Genomic DNA, 26,338 nt, shown 5'->3' on the forward strand with positions numbered 1-26,338 from the left:
CCAAATGAGTAAGAAATTGATGGCAAGGAAAATAAAAAGACAAGTTAAATTGTGAGTACATTAGTAATTTTCAGACTGTTAATGAATGTTACAGAGGTAAGAGAGTTACTGTAGTAAATGTCACTTAGCACTGGTACTTCCATAGTGGCAGGGGTAACTGAAGATTTGGCATAGGATAACTACCCCACCCCTACCAAAGGACGGTGACTGCCTGGTGTAGAGAAAAAACAGGGCTCTGAAAAACTATGCTTAGTGTTCTGCTGCCACTGATGCTTTTGAAGAACTAGGTAGAAACAAACAAAAATAGAAGGATAATAAATAATGCCTAAAAAACCCATTGCCATCAAGTCGATTCCGACTCATAGCAACCCTATAGGACACAGTAGAACTGCCCCACAGGGTTTCCAAGGAGCAGCTGGTAGATTCGAACTGTTGACCTTCTGGTTAGCAGCTGTAGCTCTCAACTACTGTGCCACCAGGGCTCCATAATGCCTAGACGCCATAATTTAAACACACAACTGCAAAAAAAAAAAGAAAAAAAAAGAGTGCCGTTTTATGACTTGGCACCGCTTTCACTATACTTCTTAGCTCTATCACCTTCTATGGTCCCTACACACAAGATACCTAGGCACCAATTGGGGATCATTCTTTTGAAATTCTTATAGGCGTTTGCAAAGAATGTCTGAAGTAATGACAATTGTGAGATTTTGTTATAAGTCTAAAATCACTGCATTTTTTTCTAGATCACAACATTTAAAAAATTCTTCCAAAGTTAAAAAATAAACCTTCACAGAAGTATGAGGGATGTCATATTCCTCAATGAAGTCACAGGAGGGAGAAATCTGGAGGAAGTGAATCCGTGTAAATTGTGTTATTTAAAAATTAATTTTTCCCTTATTAGTTTTAAATGTTTCATAGTGTATGTGAACCTTCTGATACATCATTGCACATATTAATATTCAGATTGTTAATTTACATATGTATATTATACATATTTAAAAGTATACTCTTTATATATAACATATATAATATTTAAGTTTTAAAAATACTTTCACATACTAACCAAAACTAATACTTGCTCTCACCTAACCACAATCTTTTTACAAATGAGAAAAATGAAAGCTCAAGGAAGGAAGTGATTTGCTCAAAATCTGACAACTCTGATGCAGTTAAATTCTTAAGAATCTCAACAATTCAGGAGATTATGAAGAATACCATTCAAGGTGGCAGAATTCATTAGCATGAAAAACCAAAACCATTCTTCTCAAAATACCTCGATTGTTTTGATTTTATTGCCACAAACCCTGTCTAGTGCTCTTAAGACCCTTCCATACAGGCACACTATTGTTTCTGTTTGGTTGGCTGGTTTGGATTTTTGAAGTTATTTGAACTAAAACATAGTTTGACATGAGCCAAAATAACATACTCAGACTTTTATTTTGGGAGTCTCCTTTCTTTCAGATTTGAGGTTCTTTAAACTTTTCAGTTTTTGTTCAATAGATCCATAATAAATAACAGATCTCCTAGAGGTAATATACGATAATAACGTCCTCCATTTGAAAGGAGGGAGTAGGAATGAGGGGAGAGAGGGAATGAGGAGGAAGGAATGAGGAAAAAGTGAAGAATGGGTTATTTCTGTTCCAATTCTTCCACTCATCAGCCATGGGATTTCCACAGAGTCATAACCCATTGCTGTCAAGTCGATTCCGACTCATAGCGACCCTATAGGACAGAACAGAACTGCCCCATAGGGTTTCCAAGGAGGAGCTGGTTGATACGAAATGCCGACCTCTTAGTTAGCAGCCGAGCTTTTAACCACTGTGCCAGCAGGGCTCCATACAGTCATAAGGGTAATGAAATTTTCTCTGCTTATCTCTTATTATCATTGTGAGGATTAAGTAAAATGATAGGTATGAAAGTGTTTTGAAAATTATAAAGGGTTCTTTAAAGGTACTATATTACTTTATACAAGGGTCTTGGCCTATAAGTTATAGTTGAGATCTTCAAGATGAAATGCTAGCTTCATATCAAAAAAGGTATTTATGGACATTTTCCCCTAAATATTGTGATTCTAATCAAATATGAGATCATTTGGCACCTATGTTTGTTATTTTTCAGAAAAGATTCTTAAAAAGATACATCGTTGCCTTTTGATTCATTGTAAATTATCTGATACATGAGTTAATCTTGACAATATTTATATCTCCTGAATATATCGCCTAAATTTCCCCATATATCTTATTAAAAAGTGAGTGCTTGCTTGAATAACATTAAAGAAAAAAAAAACACTGCGGTTGATTCCGACTCATAGTGACCCTACAGGACAGAGTAGAACTGTCCCATAGGGTTTCCAAGGAGTGCCTGGTGGATTCATTCGAACTGCCAACCTTTTGGTTAGCAGCCAAGCTCTTCACCACTACACCACCAGGTTTCCTGAATAACATTAATTATGATTAAAATCTAATATAGCTACATTGATTACCTTTAGAAAATGAGATCACATTTTGCATATCCTAAGCCCCCCATCCACACTGATAATTTGAGAGCTCACATCATAGTCACCCATGGTGAACACTCAATAAACATTCTTTCAATTTAGGCGATTCTCTTGTAAATGATACTGCCTCTTATTCCTGCCCAAAGCCAATGTGCTGCATTTCCCGCCTGTAGCAAAAGCATACCATCTGCCTTAAAAGAAACTTTACTTAGGTCTGGATATAATCTCCTCTATTTCACTCCCTTGAGAGAAAACCAGAGTTAAATGAGTAAGAAAACAGCAGAGGAGGTATACAGCCTGCAAGTGTGAATATGTTAAGCCAGCACAGTTCAAGGAGCTATAAACTGTCCTTTCTGCTAACTAACCCCCTACTCTTAAGGCTTCAAAGAACTGCTGGGTTGATACTCATTTTACAGAAATCTATAAAAAGAAGTAGTATTACCAAAAGTACATACATTAGGGGAGTGGTGGTGCAATGTTAGTGGGTGATTGTTTCAATTAAAAAAGACCATTAGACTAGAATCTGGGCCTTACGATACCTCTGCAGACGACACGGGGGAGTCTGAGCACTCTGCTGGTCTACAAGGAGTTGACATTTTGCTGTTTGTCAACCATGGTTTACCATAATTGCGTGTTAAAGGATGGAGAATCTGTATGGAACAATGGCAAATCAAATGTAAAGGAGAGCAGGTAAAAAAAAAAAAAACAAGAAAACAAAGCCACAGAAAGAGATATTCATAGCAGAGTCACATTTCACAGTAAGAATGGGTATAATAATTAAAAATATGTGGAAAGAGCTGATGGCAAGTCATATACACACACACACACAAAAAGCGAATGAAGCTTTAAAAGGAAAAAAATAAATCTGAAAGGCAACCAAAGTCCCTAAATAGGTAAAATATATACATGTATGTATTAATCTATGCTTTTACCTTGTGGCCCATATAGAGATAATATATATATACAGAATTTGTAGAACTACTTTTCCCCATTTGTGTCCCTTCTCACAATATGGAAAATAATGGAGATATACATGTAGAAAGCTAATTGTACAAATTCTAGGAGACCTAAAACATTCAAAAGTATACTTGGGACACTGATTGGCTAGGAGGGGGAAAAAATTTCATCCTGAGTCCTACCTTGGGTGTGCTGGTGGCAGGGACCTGTGGGGAGGCCGCTTGACCAGCCTGACTGGACACAGAAGTAGATCGGTTTGGCGAAGCTCCTCTTGACGAAGGCCGGGATCTACGGCCTCTGGGTCGGAAAGCAGCCATACCCTGACTGGCACCATCTGCTAAAATGAACTTCTCACGCAGTTCCATGTTTGTCCTTCCTTTAGCTATATTGCACATGCACACACACACACACACACACACACACACACACACACACACATGCACACAAACAAAAGAAGGAAAAAAGAGGCACTCAATTGTCTGTGTGAAGAACAATAACTTGGCACCAGAGATCACTGAGAATTTCAAAAGCATCTTTTTGCCATGCCAACTCCAACTCAACATAACAAAAAGTTAAATGCATTCCTTTGCAATGCATTCCTTTTGGATACAAGCGAGTTTAGGGGGGAAAAAAAGTGTGCTTATTCTAACACTAGACACCAGCAAGAATAACCACTATTAAAGAGTCAGCATGAAAATGGAAAGCCCATGCTAAAATAGTTAATCCACCAGTTATTGATGCCCACATCGTTTCATTACCCTTTTCACCATACTGAGAAGACCAAGCAGTAAGGCAGGGACTGTGTCGTTTGCATGTACTATTGAGGTAAGGAGAATGGCCAGTATTTTAACATTGGGAGTAATTAAGCAACAAAATTACACAGAGTGAGAGATGGGTTGTTAATCATGATGACAACATATAATAATCTTCTAGATTTTTCACTTAAATGAAGCAGCTAGTGTTTTAATTTTATGCCTTGAAAACTTTTTTTTTTACCAACATGCAAGAACAAACACCAGACCCAAAGATCCGTGAGGTAATCAGTGATGCAGCGCTCATACAAACACATAAGCACACAGAGAACACTTCACAAGAATCAGATAAGCAACTGTGTTCGCATGTGTTTGATCACTTACGCCAACACCTGCATTTGCAACACACCGGCAGTGTGTCAATTTTCAGAATTTCAATTTGAAAGCACCAGCTCAGCTGGATATGAGTTAAGCCATACGCAATGGATGAAGCATGTTATTTTAAAACAAATGATTAAAGCAAGAATGTAAAAGTAGGAAAGAGAAAAGGAAAGAGCGGAGAGGCAAAGAGAGGGGTTGCCAACCTATAGTAGGCTGAGTAGTAGTAATTGAAGAGTTTGATTCCGAACGTAACATTTTACTCCCATGATGATGAACTAGAAAAAATGACACAGGATACCAATCACATTAAAGAATACTGTTAGCAGAAGAAGAAACAAAGTACAGTAGTTGAATACGCAAAGGGTGCTCAGACCTGGCCTTTTGCACACATTTTAGAAGAAAGTTGCATCAGGAAAGGAAGCACTCAAAGGTTTGACTCAATAAGGAGAGTATTTGGATGAAGGCCACAGGCATGCTAACTTTCCTAAGCAGCCCAGCAGAACACTATACACATTCTAATTGCTTCTTTTCATAAATGAGCTGAGCTACATTATTTTGGGCTGTAGTATTTTCAAGTTATAAAACAAAACAGGAGGTTTTGTCCTTATTTCTTTCACAGGTATATTTTTGATTTGCAAAGAGCAGGGCTACTGCATATGGTTTATAACGACCTGTGTGGTCTTGGCAGAAAGGCCTGTTTGCTGTACAGATAAGCCTATGTATTCAGATGGCAGCACAGAAATCAACAGGCCCCACTTGTGGAAGCTTGGCCTCTTGCTAGGTAGCCTACTAGGCAGAGCAGGCACAAACATTTGTCGTTGTTTGTTTTTAAAGTTTAAAATGAGCTCATAGGCTAAAGAAAATGTTAAAATTCCATTTTTTTTTCCTCAGAAAAATGAGCCTACTCAAATGGAACCTAACTAGAAATTACAATGAGATGACTATTTGTAAATCAATTAAGGATTCAAAAGTTGACTGTAGGAGCTGGAAAACAAAGATTAAAAGCCAACCTAGGGATCTTTGGTTGGTAGATATGGAGAGTGCTATAGTATTCTATGTTTATATTTTTAATTTTCTAATCTGCAACTTCAAAGTAAATGTCAAGTAGCTGGTAGTTCAACTTGGTAGTTCATTATTTTTTAATTTTTAAATTATTTTCTTTCACCTCCCCCTCATTTCATAAAAACTTTCATTTTTAAACTTTTACTATGCAGTATTTTCAGAATTCAACACCTCAACTTTCTTTCCTCTTACTTTGCTCTTTAATGACAGATGAAATCCTTTCCCTGGTTTGTTGTAAGTGTTTTAAAAATCACAGAAGGGAGGGTTTCATCAAGAAAAACTATTCTAGTATTCCTGCTACCTGTCTCATATTTATTTATCCAGAGAAGTAAAAAAACAATGAAAAGAACATGGTTTACATGACTGCCACAAGTTCTCTGGGAACTTTAGGCTGACAGAGAGCAATGTGAAATACTGTTTGGATAAATGACCAAAATTATACCCAGCATGCTTTTGATGCTGGAAAATAATATAGACTTGAAACATTTTCATGGTGTTATTATCTTGACATAAGCAACTCCTTACCCCTGCAAGGATCATTTTTCACTAAGAACTCATCAAGTGCCATCCATCCACCTCCAACACGAACCATCACAGTACTTCGTAGGATCCGAACAAGTCGCAGTTGCTGGGAATCTCCAAACTGTGCAGATGAAGAAAGAAAGAACCTCTAATTGTCAATAATAATTCTAAATTAAAGGGTGATGCACAATCTGCAATAGCTTAAGCAACCAGTTTTAATTTCTTGTTTAGTTCACAGCGATTAGTAAAATCTAAGAAAGGGGGTCTGCAATGGTCTGCGTTAGACGGCCACATGCTGATTTAGCCCAAAGGGAACAGTTTGGAAAAAAGATAAAGGTTATCAAGTATAATACAGAAGCTTTGGTCTAAGAAATATCTTTATTTCTTATGATATAAACAACATTAGTAAAGCAATAATTGAAAAATATTTCTAGATATTAATGCAGCCATGAAAACAAGCACTGGCCCAACTTGCCCAGGGCTCATACAAAGTAAGATGATTCTGAAGAAAATGTCATAAACTGATTCCTCTTCATTGTTACATTAAAACTATTGTCCACTGAAATTTGTGGAAGAAATCTTCATAAACTCATTTCGTTTTCTCTAAGAGGTTTGGCTTAGGGAGAATAAAGGGGTCAGTGAATGTGACCAGTAAAATTTCATAGGCAACTACAATTTCTGCATCCCTAATGATCTGGTAAACCAATTTGTTAAAGGTGGGTTAATATGCCACCTTAGATTACTTTCATGTCAGAAGAGCCACTGTCACATTATTAGTAATTCAGCTTTCAAATCCAAAAGGGTTTCTCTCAAAGCTGATTGTACCATAACTGTAGACACTAACAAACAGTCAATGGATCTCTTATCACCTGAATTTGCTATGGAGTCTGCAAGTCCTGAAAACAGTTTCTAAGACTAGTCCCTGATCATAACGTTTGTTTGTTTTGAAAGCCCATGAGAAATGATTTTATACCTTAAAATCATTTCTAATAGGTTAATGTTTAACTTATAAAAATCACCATGCTGAATTTCATGGTTGCCAACCCAGCAAATAACACAGCAAGATGAACATAAAATTAAATATAATAGCTTCTTTTTAAGATAAATAAGATACAACTGTCACTTTGTCTATTTGTCTGGGCTCAAAATGGATAAACAGAAAACCTTAAGTAATGGAATCCTAAAAGGAAGCCAACCAAATCCCATTCAAAATCCTAAAACTCAGAAGGGCCTGGAAAGCACGTAAAATGCACCAGCAGGAACTCATGCGTTTTACATCAAACCATTTCCAATCACTATTTCTAAATTTATTTTTAAACCTAACTTCAATTTTCCTAGAATTAAACTTGCACCTGAAAATGTAAATTAAAATTTAAAACTCAAAATCTATGTTGATTTTGTTAGAAAAATTTGGGTGCTGCTAATAAGCAAAGGGAAAGGAGGGGGGGTGGGTTAAGAAAATTACCCTAAGGAACCAGATAATTGGACCAGATAATTTTGGTCCAAGATTACATTCAAAACAAATGTTTTGCAGATATCACTAAAGTATTTTGTAGAGATGAAATTTCAATTCTAATAAAAATGTATGTTTTAAATTATATTTTGGAAAGGCATTCTCCAAACAACTAACATTATCCTCAGAATTTCCCTAATTTTCCCACTCATAAGGCAAGAAAAAATAGACTAATGTTTTTTGTGCTTTCAGTGAATACAGCTCTTTGAGGTATTTCTTTCTCCTTCTCCACAAATAAAAGATGCTATCCCAATTGCTGACTTTGAAACTAACAAGAATGGAAAAGTAAACTTTTTAAGTATTATAATTAATGAAAGTTTAAAAAATCTATTCAAAGCAACTATTTCTGTTTTAAAAAAATATTTGCTTGCAATAAATGGTGAGAATATATAATCTGAAGCTTGAGTTGTAAAATGGCTTAAAAACTGACTGGCAGAGCAATATCCAATATGACAGTGGTCAGGTACTAGTTCTTTCCAAAAGCAAATAGTAAAGAACTCTTCTCTTTCACAAACATGTTTAAATCAAAATATGATTTCTCTCTTCTTTAGTTCTAAAATTCTGATCATGGTGCTTTGCCAATGGATGATTTATACAGACTTAAATGTGAGGTCCAGGTGGCATACAATGTGAGTTTAAGATTTCATGAGTTGTAAGAGACAAATTTCCTTAACAGGAATGGCATCACTGACGAGTTAAAATTTCTACTCAGAGGATGCACAGTGCTAGGGTAAGAATAAATCAGTGATTTAGAACCAATGGATAGAACCAATGGATGATTTAGAACCACAGAATAAATCAGTGATTTAGAACCAATGGAGTAAACATGTTACTTCGTGGCTGACTGCCCTGGAGACCTTGACTGCTCTGCTTTCCTGTGTCACTGCCTGATGCTGATCCTTCTCTAGCTACCAAATACCATATGCCCTTAATGATTAAATACCAACATGGCTACACAGAGGTGTGTGGAGAACCAAATTTGTGTTCCAATGAGTACTTCGCATAAAAAATATACTAATAATATTAATATATATTGGAATTGAACATTGCATTTAACACTGTAGTCAGACAAGCTGCAATTCATTATCTGGTTCGCTTAAAAGTAATCTCCTCATTTAAGACACAAGGCAAAAAGGAATCCTGGATTGAGGACCCTTATAGCGCTTACAGAAACACCACGCCAACCAACAATGTAGTAGCTAGGGGGACAGCATGGGAAAGATTGGCCATGGCAAGCTTTAATGACTATGAATTAAAATAAAAAATAATTGGGAACTTGAGAATACATTCCACTGGTTTATACCTGATTTCCCAGGAAGAACTGACAAAAAAAAAAAAAAATGAAAATGGGAGAAAGACAATTAGTTCAACAGGAAACTTCTATATGACTCTAGAACACACACACTCTCACGCGCTGGATATAGTATCCAGTTTAGAGATGTGCAGGTACCCAGTTATCCCAACTTCAAGCCAAATAAATGAGAAAATTTCTCTACTGATTTTCTGGAAAATCTCTGGGTTTCAAATTTAAGGTAAAAATTTGAGTATGTCGATGGATTATTTTCAATGTGAAAATATAAAAGTAAAAAATAATGTTTCCTTTGTAAGTAGCACACTGTATTAGGGAAACTCAGCATATATCCTATCTAGGTCCTACATAAAAGAGGTATTCTAAAAAAGAAACAAAAGACAGAGAAATAGTGATGAAGTCATATTTTTCTTCAACTAATTATTTTGAAGAAGGTAAACTGAGTTGTTCTATTTCAGATGAAAGCAATAACGATTGCACAACTGGAAAACACTGCTTCTTTTTCATAATCATAAAAATGAGTCAACATTTTTAATTTTATGGTTCTAGCTTGGTTATTCGAAATCTGAAAACTTACCTCTAATCATAATAAAAAATATTATAAAGTAATATGAAGCAATATGAGATTTGAGTGTTCTCCTGTAATATTATTCTCCTTAAAAATAATGAATGTGTATATATTTCAAAGATACGTCCTAATATATAAAATGTAGGCTATCTTTATATAACTTAAAATTATGAAAGTTGTAATTTCATATACCATTAAATTGTGTTATGAGGTAAAAATAAATAATTAGGATTCCTAGAAAATAACACGGATCAAACTGTATACAAAATTTTAACTTATATCCCTTAGAAGAACTACCGAGCTGTTTTGAAAACTTACCCTGTATTTGTTATCTCCGATCTGTTCAACTTGAAATCGTTTTGCACATTTACACTTAGCTACCTGCCTTGTCACCTGCCAAAAACAATGATGAAATATTCACTTCAATGTTAATATTACAAAGTGGAATCCTTAAAACTTTGACACGACAATCAAACGTAAAGAAATAAAATGGTCATATGAATTGCGCCTGGTATTCCGGCGGAACACGCTATCATTATGGCAGGCAGTGGGAAGATAACCAGTACCTCATCTTCAATTTTATCAGCATCGGTGACAGGTTTATATGCATCCTTATTTGGGTGAAGGGCTGCTACAAATTCATAGTAGTCAATATATCCGTCGCCGTCTCTGTCGAAGATGTCTGCAACTGCACTCATCTCCAGGCGACTGGTTGGGAACTCTAAAATTTTCAGAATAATAGTAAGTAGTGGATGTTCATTCTACCTCAATTACACATTTTAATCTGAGTATCTCAGTGTGCAGTAGGTTATATTAGCATGGTGATCAAACATATTAAAGGCCTTAAAAAAAGAAAAAAACTTATTTACATCATTACAAACAAATCAGCTTTATATGTAACCCAAATTTATCTTTAATTACAATTAGGGTGAACCACATGAAAACGGCTGTTTCTGTAGGTTGAAAACTGTTTAATATTAGCAATTTCAAACGGGGAAATTTACTTTAAGAATGACTTTCAGTAATATTTGCCAGGGAAATCACATGCATATGACTAAAACATCAAACAAGAAGGTGACATATACTTTAAGAATTTTTAGAGTTGTAATTTTGTATTAATGAGATTGTTAGATTAGAATGTGAATTGAAAACAAAAAGAAAGGAACAAGGAACTTTCATTTACTGACTTTCTATTACAAGCGAGGCAACAACCTAAGAATCAAATATTAGTACTTTATTATACTAATGAGGACACAGATTCAGTGGGGTGAAGGCATGTATCTGTAGTTACACAATTAACAAGTGTGCCTGACTCCCAAACCACAAATTTTACTAAGGACTTTTTTATTAAGGACAGTGACTTCCTAGTCAAGTAAAGGCAAAGTTTTATTAAGTAAGCCAAATTTACCAGCCCCGCAATTTTAAACTGGGCTTATTTTCTTTAAAAATTGTATCAGTTAGTCGTCTATCTTGGAACTTACTTGAGGAAAGAATTCCATCAATAAATTCTTGTCGGGTTATTTTTCCATCCTGATCTTTATCAATTCTCCTGAAGAAGTCCATCACTCGAGATTTCTTGTGATTCATCCATCGCATGTACTTTTTACGCCAGATATCAAAATCAAAGTTAGCAAATTCCCTCAGCTAGAAAGAGCAAAAGGTATTTTTTGGTTGAATTAATGCTGCACTCAAATTATGTCTTATATTGTATCCATAAAGTTACTTTTAATGATCTTTTAGGGAATGCACATAAATTACCCATTTCCAAAAAAGGCATAATCTTGAAAAGGGGACTCAGAAACATTTTTTCTATAAAGTCTACTGCATTACTATCACTGAACTTTCTTTACAAATAGAAGAAACCAAATTAAAAAAATCAAACTGAAAATTTCTGATAATGCCCAAATCACAATGGTGGTCTGCCCCCGAGTACCACCACTAGTACTCTGCCCACTGCACGCACGCCCAGCTCAGTATAACTTCTCTAATCCCTTGCTTTCTCTCCCTTTCCTATGAGCCATTCCCTTAACTCCTGTAAAACCAAAAAAAAAAACCCAAACCTGTTGCCGTCCAGTCAATTCCTACTCATAGTGACACTACAGGACAGAGCAGAACTGCCCTATAGAGCTTCCAAGCAGCAGCTGGTGGATTCGAACTACCAACCTTTCAGTTAGCAGCCGAGCTCTCAACCACCAGGGCTTCCTCCTAACTTCCCTAGACTTCTGAAAATTTCCTAACTTAAGAATCTGAAACTCTAAATCTCAAATCATAGAATATATATAATTAAAGATCTGCATTGTAAATGATGATATTTGCCAGGTAGTACTACCAACAAATATATTGCAAGTTTGATCTTTTCTTAAAGAGCCATCCTCTGATTATGTTAAAACATATTCATTTTTCACTTCATTGATTCTCTAACTCCAAATCCCATAAATCAGTTTCTCACAAAAATGTAAATACTTGCAGTATCAATTTTAGAGGTAAAACATACATTCAAATAGCAAGACTTTACTTATCCATTATCAGAAAATTCTAAAAAATCAAAATTTTGACAAAGTGTTATGATGAATACAGGCAAATGGCAATATGGTGAATGTATGAGCTTTCTAACCTCCTCCAGTCTGTCCAAAGCGTCATTTAGCTTCCTCCTCCTTTCCAATGCAAGGAGCCAGACTTGCTGCCATTTGCTCACCAATAAGTTTACTCTGGGGTTCTTGGTTTCTATTTGCGTCTGTGATCCAGAGGGATATAAGCTTGATGCTGGGAAGCGTTTTCCTGTGCAAATGTAACTTCAGTTAGGATAGCAGAGTTTCCAGGGTCCTGAAATATGTTAAAGCTTGGCCTTTTCTTTTCCTGGCTAAGACTGAATCAACTTACTTATTGAAAATTACGAGTAGAAATATCCTAACTTAGATGACATATAATGTCAAGGTCCAAATGTGTTTTACTTATTAAGGATCACATACTGTTCATATAAATTAGAGAAATACATCTTAACGGGGGCATTTAAATATTGTAACATTCTCTCATGAAACTTATACTGAAAGCATTTTCCAGCTTAAGATTCCTGTCACTTCAATCACAAGGAAGCACTTTGTGATCCTCCTCTTTGCTAAGACAAGATAAAGGAAATCTCCTAGGAAAGTGAGACATGCTTTAGAATCAACTACAGCTGCCCTTTTTTTAGAGGATAAGACTGAAAGAGAGGAGGTGAGGGCAGGAGGCACTGGGACATCATTAGAGTCACAACAAGGTACTTTACAAATTCGCAAATATTCAAATATGGATGCGCACATGTCAGGCCCCAGCTTTCTCCCAAACCATCTTTCTACTAAGACTGATGTGTTTCCTGTGTGTAGTCACGTGCCCAAACATACTATCTTACTCAAGTTTTCTCCCTGTGTCTGGCTATTGTCACAAGTTTCTATAACTTCACAAAATAACTATCTTAACACATTTTGCTCATCTAACTGCATGGTTAAATGTGGCTTAGAAAAGCTACTGACCTAAGGGCCTACAGAAAGTTAGTGTCCAAGCTGGGATTTGCCTAGAATTCCTAACTCCCAGACTAGGGCTATTTATAAACATTAATGGCTAATATTTATTATTTACAATATGCCCAGAAGTTTGCTAAGCACTTTATATGCATTTTCCATTTAATCCTCACAGCAGTCCAATAAGGTTATGATTATCCTCTTTTATAGCTTAGGACACTGATGCTCAGAGAGTTTAAGTAACTTGTCAAACGTTACATTTCTCTGCTGGGGTGGGGACAACCAGGGATTCTGGCTTCAGAGTTCTTAATCACTTTGTTACCCTGACTTCTTGTATTAGGTCTGAAATCACTTTTTTTAAATTAAAAAAAAAGTGTATGAAGGCACCATTCAGATACATATAAAACGTACAATACAAATTTTGCTTTTGTTAAATCTCCAAGTTAACTATTACTGTTTTTAATGTCATTTCTTTGGGTCAAGGTAGCCAGAGAAGTAAGTAAATAGAGCCTCTAATCAAATGAACAGGGGCAAAATCTGTTATATTGCCGGTTACTAGTGAACAGTAGGTTCATGAACTTTAGCCATGTGATGGTCATTTTTTGTCCCATTCATAGAAGAGAAATGAGATATAATTCAAAGGGATTGGTGATTTCTGGTTCTGTTGAAAAAATTTCCAATTTATTCTAACTAATCTGTAAGATACACTTTGAGCAAATGAAGTTATATACAGGGACCTGGATATATCTTTTCCTGTACTTTTAATCAAACTGCTACAATTCTTGAGCCCATATATTCTTTCAACAAAACTTTTTGTGATACAGATCTCATGTAGAATCCCTTAATTGCTCCAAGATTTCCAATGATAACTTTACGTAAAAGAAAACTGTCTTCCTTGCATAACCATCTTCACTGTAAAGAAATCGGATACTGCTTACTTCCTGCTCGTCCCTTATCCAGGACTGGAATATGGGACTGTAATGAGGAAGGATCAGCTGCTCTCCTCTTATAGGTCTTGGTAACTTTATCTACATCAGGCTGCTTTCTGGTCATTTCCTCCATGAAGGTCTGAAATGGAAGAAATTATTTCAGTTAAATAAAAGTGTATTAGAGAAAACCACCTTCAGAAATGAACTGAAAATAAAAGGAAAAAGGAATTGTGTTATTGTTTCCAAAAAAGGGGAAAAATCATCATGTTTTATCTTAAGGGGAAAAAAAAGTCAAAACCATCATAGTACAGCATTTACAGAAATTACAATTCTAATTTCTAAAGAATGTAAAATGTTATAGCTGGCAAAGAGTAAATTTAAATACAAAAATAATGATTTGTTTCACTTTAATAAACCATGCATGGGAGCAGTTATATGAATAACCAAACGTAACACCAACCAAACTTAAGCGTCCACAACTCTCTTGAAGAATCTTAAGTGAGCGTTTGGCTGCAAAGGAACTAGTTAACTGGGGTAGTCCCTGGGACTTTTCTGTGCGGCATTTCACTTGAAACACTGAAGATGACTTTGATATATACAGGCGTAAAGCATCCACATCAAATGTGGGTATGTTTTAAATATGTCTATTAACAAATAAACTATGCCAGGGAGGGTAATGTTAAAGTTTATCAGGTGTATTTAACCCATTTGAACATCTTATTCCTTTTCTCATCTCCTTAGGCTATCATTGACTAGGTATCCTTGTATCTGGAACATGTGCGAAAAGCTGAGGAAAGGCAGAGACTGTGGTAAAATATGGAGGAGGGACAGAACTGAAAGGTGCAGTAACATGTTCCCAGAATATCTGTCACACTGGAGAACACTGATCACAGGGAACATGGCCTGAGACACTTCAGAGCCATTACGTTAACTGCTTAACTGGGCCAACATTTAAAGTTTCAGTGGTTTCCTTTGTAAATTTATATCAAACAAACAGATAAGTAAACAAATAAATCAGAGTTAGTGTGATGCTCATCATGTCAGAGATTAAAACAAGTAGGATATGTAGGAGAAGTACTGTTTCTGAGACACAGGATGTGGTCTCTTTTATAACCTGCAGTGCTGATGGCCATTTTAGGAGGTATTTAGCAGCATACTAATGAAAATGCAAACATGGAATAGTACAAAGTGCCACTTGAAGCCATGGGTGTGGATGAGATCACCAAAAGAAGAGGCAAAGCAAAAGGAATAGAGCGCTGAGGATAAAATTTATGAAGAGCTGCCATTTAGAAGGCAACAGGTAGGGCAGGTGCCAATCTGCCAATCTGAGACAGTGCACAGGATTACCAGGTAACTTCACAGAGGACAAAAGAGAAAGAAGTTTCACAACGATCACAGAGGGAGAAGGAAGACCATCAAAATTAAGTAACTGAAAGCAGGGGTGGATTAACCAGTAAGCAAGGTATGCACAGGCTTACACTAAGCAAGGTACACATGGGCTTACTTGTGTTTACTTACTAATCTGTAGTGAATGATTTCACATGGGTTTCACCACGTCAAAGAAACCCGTGTGAAATCGTTCACTACAGATTACTAAGTACAGACAAATCAGCCAGTATGTATCTTGCTTATTGGGTAATCCGGCCCTGGTAAAGAGAGAAGTTTAGGGCAGTTGTAGAATTAGAAACCAGTTGTAAGGAGTTGAGGACTATGACTGAGAAAATGAAGGTAACAAGCACAAAGAAATCTTTTGAGAAGTAAGAAAGGAAAGAATATCTGAGAAGATGGCTAATGGCCTAGGATTATATTTATTTTACCTGGTGCTCTGCAATGAGGGCTTTCACCTCTTCAATCTCCTGGGGGATGACCTCCTTATCCTTCTCACTAAGTGTGGTTTCAGCCCACTGCAACCAAGTCAGCAAAGCTTCCAACAACTCCTGTTTAGCAATGAGCCCTGCCAGTGCACTCGCCAATCTCTGCTGATGTTGCTTCGCCCAGGCCAGCACCTATTGGAGAAACAGAAATTTCTCTGAATTTCTTCCAACTTGGTGAATAGTTTCATTGATATAAAACACACAAATTTAAGGATGTAAATTAGGATCACCCTGGGCTTGACCTATGATGCTTCCACCCTTTTTAGATTCCCATTAGTGGCACCAAGGCTCAGCCCATGGAGGATATGGGAGCTCTCCATTATATATGTCACCTTCAGAAGTTTAAACATGTACATCAATCACCCAGGCTTCCTCACAGAAGTTCAGATAGGTATTCTCTGAAGGACCAAGTATGCTTACTCCATGCAGCACAGAGTGGAAATGAAAAACGCTAAGATCTTACATACAGAATTAATTTGCTTTTGTGTATGCCAATTCACTTCACAAGCATATATTGCTCTAAAATACTATTCAATTGCTAGATTATTCAACTAACACAAAGTGGAAATGTATAAAATGTTATACAGTGAACTAGATCTTTGCCTTTTAATGTCTCGGGCACAGCTGCAAAATTCCTTTTTTTTCTTTTTTAAGTGAATCACAGAGACTGGTAATGCTCACAAACCAAAAAACAAACCCATTGCCATTGAGTCAATTCTGACTCACAGTGACCCTACAGAACAGAGTGGCATTGCCTCATGTGGTTTCCAAGGCTGTAAATCTTTATTGAAGTGGACTACCACATCCTTCTGCCACGGAGAAGCTGGTAGGTTTGAACAAGTGACTTTTTGGTTAGCAGCAGAGCACTTAACTACTGTGCCACCAGGGCTCCTAATGCTCACAAGTGTATTTTAAAGAAACTTTTTCTCTGCAGAGGTCTCATTTTCCCATCTTAATTGCTGGAATTTCCCACTCCCTCCCAACTATCAAAGCAACTGCTGCTCTAAAGACTATCTGAGACCCACTGACCTCCTCAAACCTGGCCCGGATGATGGTTATCCAGTGCTTAATGGTGGTGATGGAGTCAGGGTGGCAGATGGACAACACGGCGTCTCCCATACCGGTGGCTTTGTTTAGTTCAGCTCTTTTTTCTTCCAGTTTCTTCATGAATTCCTATAGCAGAAACAAAGACCTCAATTAGCTGCTGGCACAGGTTGAGAACAAAACTCTGGTGACGTTCATCTGACTGTCAGAGTTAAACAAATAAGCAAGAACCTAGACTGGTTTATTCACAGTTGGAAAGAATCCACTAATTGGGGAATCAAGGGAGGAGAAGGGAAAGGAATAGGAAATAAAACACTTTCTAATTGTTATTTTAAAATACAAGCACAGGATAATATCTTATGCTCTACAAAATACATTATACAAAAAAATACACTCTCCTAAGTTTGGATGTATTACATTTACATTATTAATGGAGATTAGGAGTTCAAGATTGGGAGAAACAGTAATAGCAGAGACAGAAATTGTAATGAGTGCCAAAAAAAAGTATTCTAAAAAAACAAGGTTACTATTTAAAATAGCATTGATTTTGCCAGGAAAGATAGGAATATGTGCAAGAAAGTGCCAAGGAAGAAAGATGGCCGGGCAAGGAGCTATAAATGTTTAGGGCTGTGGGAAAGAGGCTCAAAGTGTTCAGGCAGGCAGGCTGGATTACTCAATAAGCAAGGTACACAAGGGCTTACTTATGCTTACTTACTAATCTGTAGCGCACAATTTCACCTGTTTTTCACCACACCAATGATGTGGTGAAACCCATGGGAAATTGTGCGCTGCAGATTAGTAAGTAAAGGCAATTAAGCCCAGGCAAACACTGCTTACTGCTTAATCCACCCCTGCAGGCAGGAAACAGCCAGGGGAGGCGTGAAGGGAGTAGGCCTGACAGCAGGCTGTGTGAGAACTGTGTCCCTCAGGAACGCCAACAAGCACCACTCTCCTCTGTTTCTGGCAGCTCTAGCCAGTTTCCATAGGGAGCAGGATAAACAAAGTCTGCATGGGCCAAGGGCAGTCTTTCATATTGATCTTGTTACAAATGTCTCACATACATCATTGTACTTTCTATCATCAGAACTGTATCCAGAGATACACAGATCACAGAACTCTGAAAGTATGGTTAAAAAATGAGGACCTTTTTCCTAAAAAATGTGACAGGCCTCCAAAACCTCATGTAGAGTTTCAGAGCCTTCAGATACCCCTATCTATTCCAACTCCTGCACTACAAGGATTACTTATCACACTGACAGACTGAATAAATGCTTTTCAACCCTTTTATTTATACATGTTCACTGTTGTGACATCAAGGTTTAATCAGCAATATACTCTGCTATCATGACTAAGTTTTCAACATGGAATATTTTTCTGGACTCCTCTGTCAATGCCCCACTACGCTCCGTGCTCTTCAGATCTAGTCTGAGTGTTACATCTTACCGCTCTGTACTCATGCGGGAACGCCTGCCATTGTCAGATATTGGACTATACTGAGAAGTCCTGGCACTACAAAATTAAATTAAATGTTCTGTTTTTCTTCTATTGGTGAATGGGTGAAGGGAAGCAGAGGAAATTACAAAGAATGAATAATGCCACTGCACAATATTACTACTAAAAAGTGGTTTATAAAATTACATGTAATTTTATGCTCTTTAAAAATATTTAAAAATTATTTGTTGTAAAGACCACTACTTCTGCTCTAGATGCCTGCTTCCTGGAGTTTCTGAGTGTTTCTTGGTCCTGAAGTGAGGGGGGGAGGCACATTCATGCTTCTTTCTATAGGGGTGGCAGATATGCACTATGGGGTTCAGAGAGTCCAGCTCATACTTACTCCTACTCTGAGACCCAAACCCAAGTTATGTTAAAAACCAAACCAAACTCATTGCTGTCAAGTCGATTCCGACTCATGGCGACCCTATAGGACAGAGTAGAACTGCCCCATAGGGTTTCCAAAGACAGGCTGGTGGATTCAAACTGCTGACCTTTGGTTAGCAGCCATAGCTCTTAACCACTTCGCCACCAGGGTTTCCAAGTATGTTAGTGGGACTCTAAAATAATACGGGCGGGGGGTCAGCCCACAGCAAAATAATATAAACTATATTTTCAAATTATTGAACTGAATCAAAGATTTACAATAAATGTGATGTAATTTTCCTATCTTTGTATTCTACCTTCAAATTTAAATGTGGTAGGGAGCATTACTTTCCTCCAGATAATGCTATACAAGCTTGCATCACTTTTATTAACAACAAGGCAATAGTTCACCCCTCAAGGTTCAGCAACCAATCATTGAGAGAGCATGTTAATTAAAATAAGAAGCCTCTACAGATGATGTAATCCACGCTACACTGGAATTAGTGATGTATTTCCAAGCTGACCTTGAAAAACGTGGTTATTCAGTGGTGTTAAACAGATCTTTTAAAGTTATTAGGAAATGCTGACATCAACCCTACCACGAATGGCAGCCTTGCAAATCCCTGACTTTTAGAGTCAAAGGTTAAAAAACATCTGTTAAGAGCTATCTGGACCACTCATCTTCAGGGTTCTGCTAAGTTCTGTGCATTCTCACAGAAAAGATCTTGCCTTAAAAACCCAATGGCCAGATTTTTACTTGGCTAATTATTCAGTAGTACATCTAGTTACATAATTCATTTTTAAATTTGTGATTTATACTATGGGTTACTTCTAAAAAGGATTTAAGGGGGCTCTTGATTAAAAACAGAAGCAGCAGATAGATAAAAATAAAATTCAAAGACCAGTTATTAAATTATTTGCTTGTCTTGCTTACAAAGGTCAAAATTATTAATTTACAATTCTACTGGTATAATTTATAAATGCCAAAGCTGCTCATTAAGGACATTTTTGTTTTGAAATTCACATAGACGCGCAACAATATTAATTTTGGTCAGAAGCCAAACAACCCCTTGGAAAACTCAATGTGCTTCCTTAAGATAGGAAACAGAGTGACTAATTTTAGAATAACCTTCTCTATAAAGAAAACGTAAAAAGATAGGTACCTATACTTGCAGGTTCAAAGGTACACACACATACACAAGGAAAATACAGCTAAATTCTTAAATGTACTAGGATCTTTTATTACTTCCAGAAAGGAAAATGATCATGCAGTTGATATTTGCAAGCATGAGTCTATTTTCCCTACTTTCTTTGATTTTCTCATTTAGTTCTTAGTATTTATACATAACTCACTTTATGCTGATCGATGAGATTCCGAAGAGCATCTTCATCATCTGGGAGAATGCCATGGAAGCGAAGGGTTTGCTCTGCCTCAGCCAGCCACTCCAGGAGGGCATGCACCACGGAGTGAAATTCCTCTGCCTAAAAATTCACACACAAACACATCCCAAACAAGATCCCCAAATATACCTGGTTAGCAAAATTTACGTAAGTGCACAGTAAATTCCTCTCCTCAATGAAAAAAAAAATTCTTAAATTTAAATTAATTATATGCATTTAAAAAAAATTGCTGCCACTGAGTCGATTCCAACTCATAGTGACCCCCAGTGTTTCAAACTAGAACTGTGCTCCATAGTTTTCAATGTCTGTGACCTTTCTGAAGTAGATTGCCACATCTTTCTTCTGAGGAGCCTCTGGGTGGATTTGAACTGCTAATCTCTTGGTTAGCAATTGAGTGCTTATCCGTTTGCACCACTCAGAGACTCCAATATACGCATTCCAAAAAATCAAAATCAAACCCGTTGCTGTCGAATCGATTTCAACTCACAGCGACCCTACAGGACAGAGTAGAACTGCCCCATAGGGTTTCCAAAGAGCGGCTAGTGGATTCAAACTGCCGACCTCTTGGTTAGCAGCTGTAGCTCTTAACCACTGTGCCACCAGGGCTCTATTATATGCATTAACCTCCCATTAAAAAGATAAGGATATATGGTACTGCATTTTACAAATATAAGAGAACATCTAATATGGCAAACGGTGTATATGAAGACTAATTCACCATTTTAACAAACCGACTGTAGGTGGAACAACAATCCATCATCCTTTCAAGCTGAAAAATTACTGCAGCAGCACCTTCGACTGAAGATTAGAAAACTTCCCTCTTTGAGTAGTTTAAATTCTTGAGCGGGAAGAACTAAGGCAATGATGTTATGAGAATTCTGTTCATCACTGCCCTGGTAAGAAATGAGGAGCCTCACAGTTCTTTATTACAGCAGTTCTTGCTGGGGCCTCAGTACTTTGCTCATGACACACAGCGATAGTTTACGTGATTTTTACCTGACGCAGGGCTGCTTCTAGCCGGGTTTGCTTCGATATAGAAAGTGCACACACAGTCTCCCAGCGGGTGCTTAGTTCTTGCATCTGGACCTTGACCCAGGAGGAGTCATCACGACTCCCCTCAATGAGCTCTCGGGCTGAGCGCTTCAGGGCCTGCACGCTGCTGGTCCTCTTCCCCAACTCTTTCTGGAAGACCTAAGACGACCATATCTTTTAAAATTAATTTTTAGTTACAAAACCAAAACAGTAATATATATATCACATCATGTGCAGGTTTCCAGACATACAATTTAATGACCATATTTTTTTGCAGAATCTTCGGAAGATCTGAAATGACACATTGCTCCTATTGGAGCATCGTCAAGAACAAAATCTTGCATCTATTTAGTTTTGTAACATTCTCACGAAGGGCCAAGATAAGATGAACTTATGTTTTAAGTGGGAAACTGGATTTAAATAATGGTGGCTGGCCTTCTTTATTTCAATTCCACATTAAAAAAAAAAAAAAAAATCAAATTCCTTTTTTTCTCTGACCCTTCAGTATGATATTTGAATTTCTCTCAAATTATTGGTGTGAGTGTCAAGTGCATGTTGGCTGCACAAAACTTTTAATTAGTAAACATCGAAGAGACTAATAGATGACTGAGCAATCCTGGAGCATAACCATGGGGGTCTTAAAGATAATGAAAGAGAAGCCCAGAGGGAGTCAGTCCTTTTTTGCCCCTAACATGCCTTTGGCTTTCATAGCATCCTGAGTACTATCCTGTAATGTCAAATTTTAGAGGCTTAAATCCTTATCTGTCACCTTAGAGGAAAAGCTTTTTGTTTCCTCTTCTGCCTAATTCTGATGAACTCTGATATGCCAGGAATTAAACTGGCTTCTTTTGGCCACAGACTTAATCCAAGAAATGGCCCCAGAGGTCTTCATTTCTGATCCAACATTCTGTATATGAAATTAGTTCTTTCAAAAAATCATCCTCTGTGTAGAGTAAAATTAACTTATTTTTCTAAAAAATAATCACAAATGAATATTAACCAAAAACATCCCATAATTTTGGTTGTTTCTATTCTGATACTCAGGTCACTTACAAAAGACAGCCTATCAAAAACAATCCAAACCTAATGTGATGAATTCCCTGATTGATTTCATTCTAACTGTTAAATTAGCTGTGTCTGCAGATACACACACACACACAAGATACAATATTTAAATTTTCCATTTGTGATAGGACTAATCCAATAGTTTTGAGTTGACTTTCCAATGTACTTTGTATACTTAAACTTCTTTTTGAGCCTTCCAATTGTATTACTAATGCTGAATGATTAATTCATTCTTGATGACCTTGAATATGTAAAAAAAAATCTGGCAAGTACCTAGGGTAGTAAATATTTAGACAGTGAGCTTATAAAAATTTGGTATTTATGTAAAAAATAACATCATACTATCCATTACTCACTAAATAAATGCCAAGGAGTGGACAAGTTTGTATTAATCATGCACAAAAAATCGTTTCAATATAGGCAAAGTACTTTTTAAAACTTTAAGTTTTGTAGGCCTGATCAGTGTTCTTTGTCTATTATTTTCTGTTAATATCCAAGTGGAACAAACTCTTTTTTATGGGAATAAGGAGAGAATAGAGCTTTAAAATGGACAGTAAATATACAAAAGGACATTTTAAATAGATAAGATCAAAACAGCACAACCAGGAAAGTATAAAGAAAGAATTTTAAAATAAAATGAATTTTCTAAACTCAAAAATTATAGAGAGGAAACGCAACATGAATTGTAGTAGGGGACTATAAAATATTTGTATATAAATACAAATTAACTCTGGTAAAACTATTTTACATGAGCACTGTGCTTCATGTTTTTTCCAAGGTTGTTTCATTATATCATTTGATTATAACTTAGGATCTCACATTCAGTGCCAGCTTGGTGTCTCGATTATTACTTTAGATTTGCATGACAGTTTAACATACATATCAGGAGACTGCAAGCAAACCAATTTTCTTAAAATAAGTGAATAATCAAACCTCTCATAGCACTTTCTGTTATAAATTGCCACAATTCGAGGGGCAAGGTTAAAACATTTTAAAAAAGAAAAGTAGCTGATCATGACCCCATAGGTCATGTCACAAATCCACATACTTATGCAATAACTGAGTTCTAGGCCACTGAACAAATGATTTTAAATTATATTATGCAATTGTTTAAATAAATAACACAAGAATAGTAAAACATTCTTGAAACATGTTTCAAAGCATCAGAGAATGAAATTACTTTCCACGTTCTAACTTTAAATATAGTAATTAAAAATAAGAGTATTTCACTGTTATAAAGTTACTTTTCCCAATCACTTACTAGAGTTGGTTTCCTGATTCTGTTCAAACTTATTATTTCAGTATTAAAGATTATTATGCAGTATGATATACAGTCTACTGATTTTAAAAGGCTAAGTTAATTGGTTACTTTTCCCTCTATAATCAAACCACAGATAAAATGTTCCAGATAATGATACCTTGTGATTATCAATCAGATTCATCACTAAATCAATGTCTCCATGGACAGGCTGATCTTCTGCCAGCTGGGGTTCGACTCTATACAACCAATCAATGAGGGCCTGCAGGGCATCAGTGAATTGTCCAGAAAATAACAGGGCTTCTTCCAATTTGTTTTGTCTGCAGGAAAAAAAAAAAAAAAGTGGAGAATCAATTTGAGCAACAAAAAGCCATCCCTGTATATCTGAGCATGTCAAATTCATTTATGAAGGTGGGGCAGTGCTCAAGAGGAAAAACAATATATTGGTGATCACCGCTATTTCTTTGTTTTGCTTGGAGAATAACAAAACTTTTCTTAAGACATTTCTCAAATTTTCTGTTTTATTGCTTAAATACATGGCATCCATTCCATAAAAATTCTCTCATGATCACCTTTGGGAATCAATGACCCTTCAGTTTCCTCATAGAAGTATGCCTCTTTAATAAAAAAAAAAAAAAATTCTAAATTTTACTAAAAAAATTATTATACAGTAAAATTGACTTTTTTTGGCATACAGGCCTATGAATTTTAATACATGTACAGACTCATGTACCATCATCACAGTCAAGTTCCACTGCCCCCAAAATCTCCCTCGTGCTATCTCTTTATAGTTACACATCACACCCTTCCGCATCTCTAACCCCTGGCATCCACGGATCTGTTTTCCATCACTGTAATTTTGTCTTTTCGAGAATGTCATATAGATGGAATTAAACAGTACATAATCTTTTGAGACTGGAGAAGTCACAATTTTTTTAAAACTGAGTGTGAAGTTTCCTAGAACTGAACTTCATAATCTATTTAATCTTGATTCTGACAAAGTGATGAGACTAAAGATCAATGAAAAATTTGAAAACATAAAATTTATAAGACATTTTATCTTTGAATTCTCCCACTACTACTGTAGTTTATTCAATACTTAAAATTTTTTAAATAAATCTTGGGCCTTCCTGTTGAAGTATAACGAGAAAGAGGGTGATTGGAAAGGGGTAAACTGAAGTTGGAGAGGAATCAGCGGCCATATCGGGAGCTCGTCTGCCACACTAAAGGGCCTGTATTTTACTTCATGCCCACAGGAAACCCCTAAGGAGGTATGAAGCAGAGAATGATAACATCCCATTTTAAAAATCCACCCTCGTAGTTATATGACAACTGGATTAAAGGGGTACAAAAGTAGACTTGGGGAGACCAGTCCCCACTATAGGCAGCTGCTATACCCCAGGCAAGAGATGACAGAGGACTGGAGAATGATAATTTTTAATGTACTGAGTAGTTAAAAATAAATAATAATGAAGAGCAAAGCCTTCTCAGGGGAGGTGCTGTGTGAGTGGGGTTTTAAAGATGAGCAGAAGTTTTACAGGCAAAAAGGAGGTATTTAAATTTCCTAAAATGTCTCTGCAGAGCATCACTGTTGTATACTTGAATTGTCCACAAAGGTCTATAAAGTAACCAAACTGCCTTACGGAACATTTTACCTTTCCACAGATTTTCCACATATTGTATCCCATTTGTCTCTGAGTTCACTCAGCATGTCATCCAGTTTCAGGTTGTCATCAGCCAGGGAGGTTTTCTCCTTCAGAGAACGTCCCGTCCTGTTAGTGGTGTCGTAGACAGAATGCTTGGCTCCAAGTGATTTCTGAAACTCCTATATATTTAACAAGAAAACAGTGTGCATTTCTATTTTGGACTAATAAACAATTAGGTAATAAGCATTAAAAAAAAGGCATCTCTAACATAATACTAAGTGAAATAAGTCAATCACTTAAGGACAAATGTATGATCCACTTTTATAAGAAGACCAGAACAGATATACAGAGACAGACCAAAGCTCATTGGTGGTTACCAGGGGAGAGGGGCTAGGGGATCACACTCTAGTTCGTAGATACTCGTTATTCTTGGTGATGGGAAAAGTAGCACCAAATGTGGCTGTAGTGAAAACAACACAACCAAAGTAAACTATGTCACTAAGAAGTGCTCAAGATAAAAGGATGTCCATCTGCACTAAAGAATTTGACATATACAATTTCGCGGCAACAACACCAACAATGGCCAAAAAACGAGTGTATGGTCACACGTGTACATGTATAGGCATATAGCTACATGGGTAGGTACAGGTGTATACATATGTGTGCACAGATAAAAGTATCTATACATAGCTGCAAGTACAGATATGTGTGTGCACTCATATATATTCATAGAGGACACAATTACAGATACTTCTCAGATATAACCAAATACCTTGAGAGTTTGTTTTCTAGGTTTGAAAGCTTAGGACCTTAGTTTCATGGGACAACTCAGTCAACTGGCATAATATAGTTCACAAAGTTCATGTTTTGCATCCTAGTGAAGTGAGTAGCATCTGGAGTCTTAAAAGCCTGTAAGCAGCCATCTAAGATACAACTACTGGTCCCTACTCAGGAGCAAAACAGTAAGAGGGAAACCAGAGTCTCAGGGAATAAACTAGTCTACAGGTTTAATAGCTTACATGAGCCACATTTACCCTGAAAGGAGAAGAACTAGATGGTGTCCGGCTACCTATACCGACTGTTCTGGTCAGGGCCACAAAAGGTGGCTCCTGATAGAAGGGCAGAAAAACACAAAACAGAACTTAAATTCTTACAAAGTCCATACTTACTGGAC

At 36.7% G+C, this 26,338-nt stretch overlaps 1 protein-coding gene across 1 annotated transcript in view; it reads right to left on the reverse strand.

The window, feature by feature from the left end:
* Positions 1-26,338, reverse strand: part of DST (dystonin) — a 515,142-nt gene that overhangs the window by 2,565 nt on the left and 486,239 nt on the right. The window contains exons 81-95 of the mRNA XM_012558529.2: positions 25,174-25,343; positions 23,679-23,838; positions 21,160-21,354; positions 20,116-20,244; positions 16,891-17,034; positions 15,805-15,993; positions 13,997-14,126; positions 12,176-12,339; positions 11,043-11,205; positions 10,128-10,282; positions 9,880-9,954; positions 8,988-9,005; positions 6,175-6,292; positions 3,637-3,836; positions 3,037-3,147 (exon numbers count right to left, since the gene is read on the reverse strand). Of these exons, the coding sequence (XP_012413983.1) occupies positions 3,037-3,147; positions 3,637-3,836; positions 6,175-6,292; positions 8,988-9,005; positions 9,880-9,954; positions 10,128-10,282; positions 11,043-11,205; positions 12,176-12,339; positions 13,997-14,126; positions 15,805-15,993; positions 16,891-17,034; positions 20,116-20,244; positions 21,160-21,354; positions 23,679-23,838; positions 25,174-25,343 (2,121 nt within the window). The remainder of the gene's footprint in view (positions 1-3,036; positions 3,148-3,636; positions 3,837-6,174; positions 6,293-8,987; positions 9,006-9,879; positions 9,955-10,127; positions 10,283-11,042; positions 11,206-12,175; positions 12,340-13,996; positions 14,127-15,804; positions 15,994-16,890; positions 17,035-20,115; positions 20,245-21,159; positions 21,355-23,678; positions 23,839-25,173; positions 25,344-26,338) is intronic.

Source organism: Trichechus manatus, unplaced genomic scaffold (genome assembly GCF_000243295.1).
Source record: "Trichechus manatus latirostris isolate Lorelei unplaced genomic scaffold, TriManLat1.0 scaffold00172, whole genome shotgun sequence".
NCBI lineage: Eukaryota > Metazoa > Chordata > Mammalia > Sirenia > Trichechidae > Trichechus > Trichechus manatus.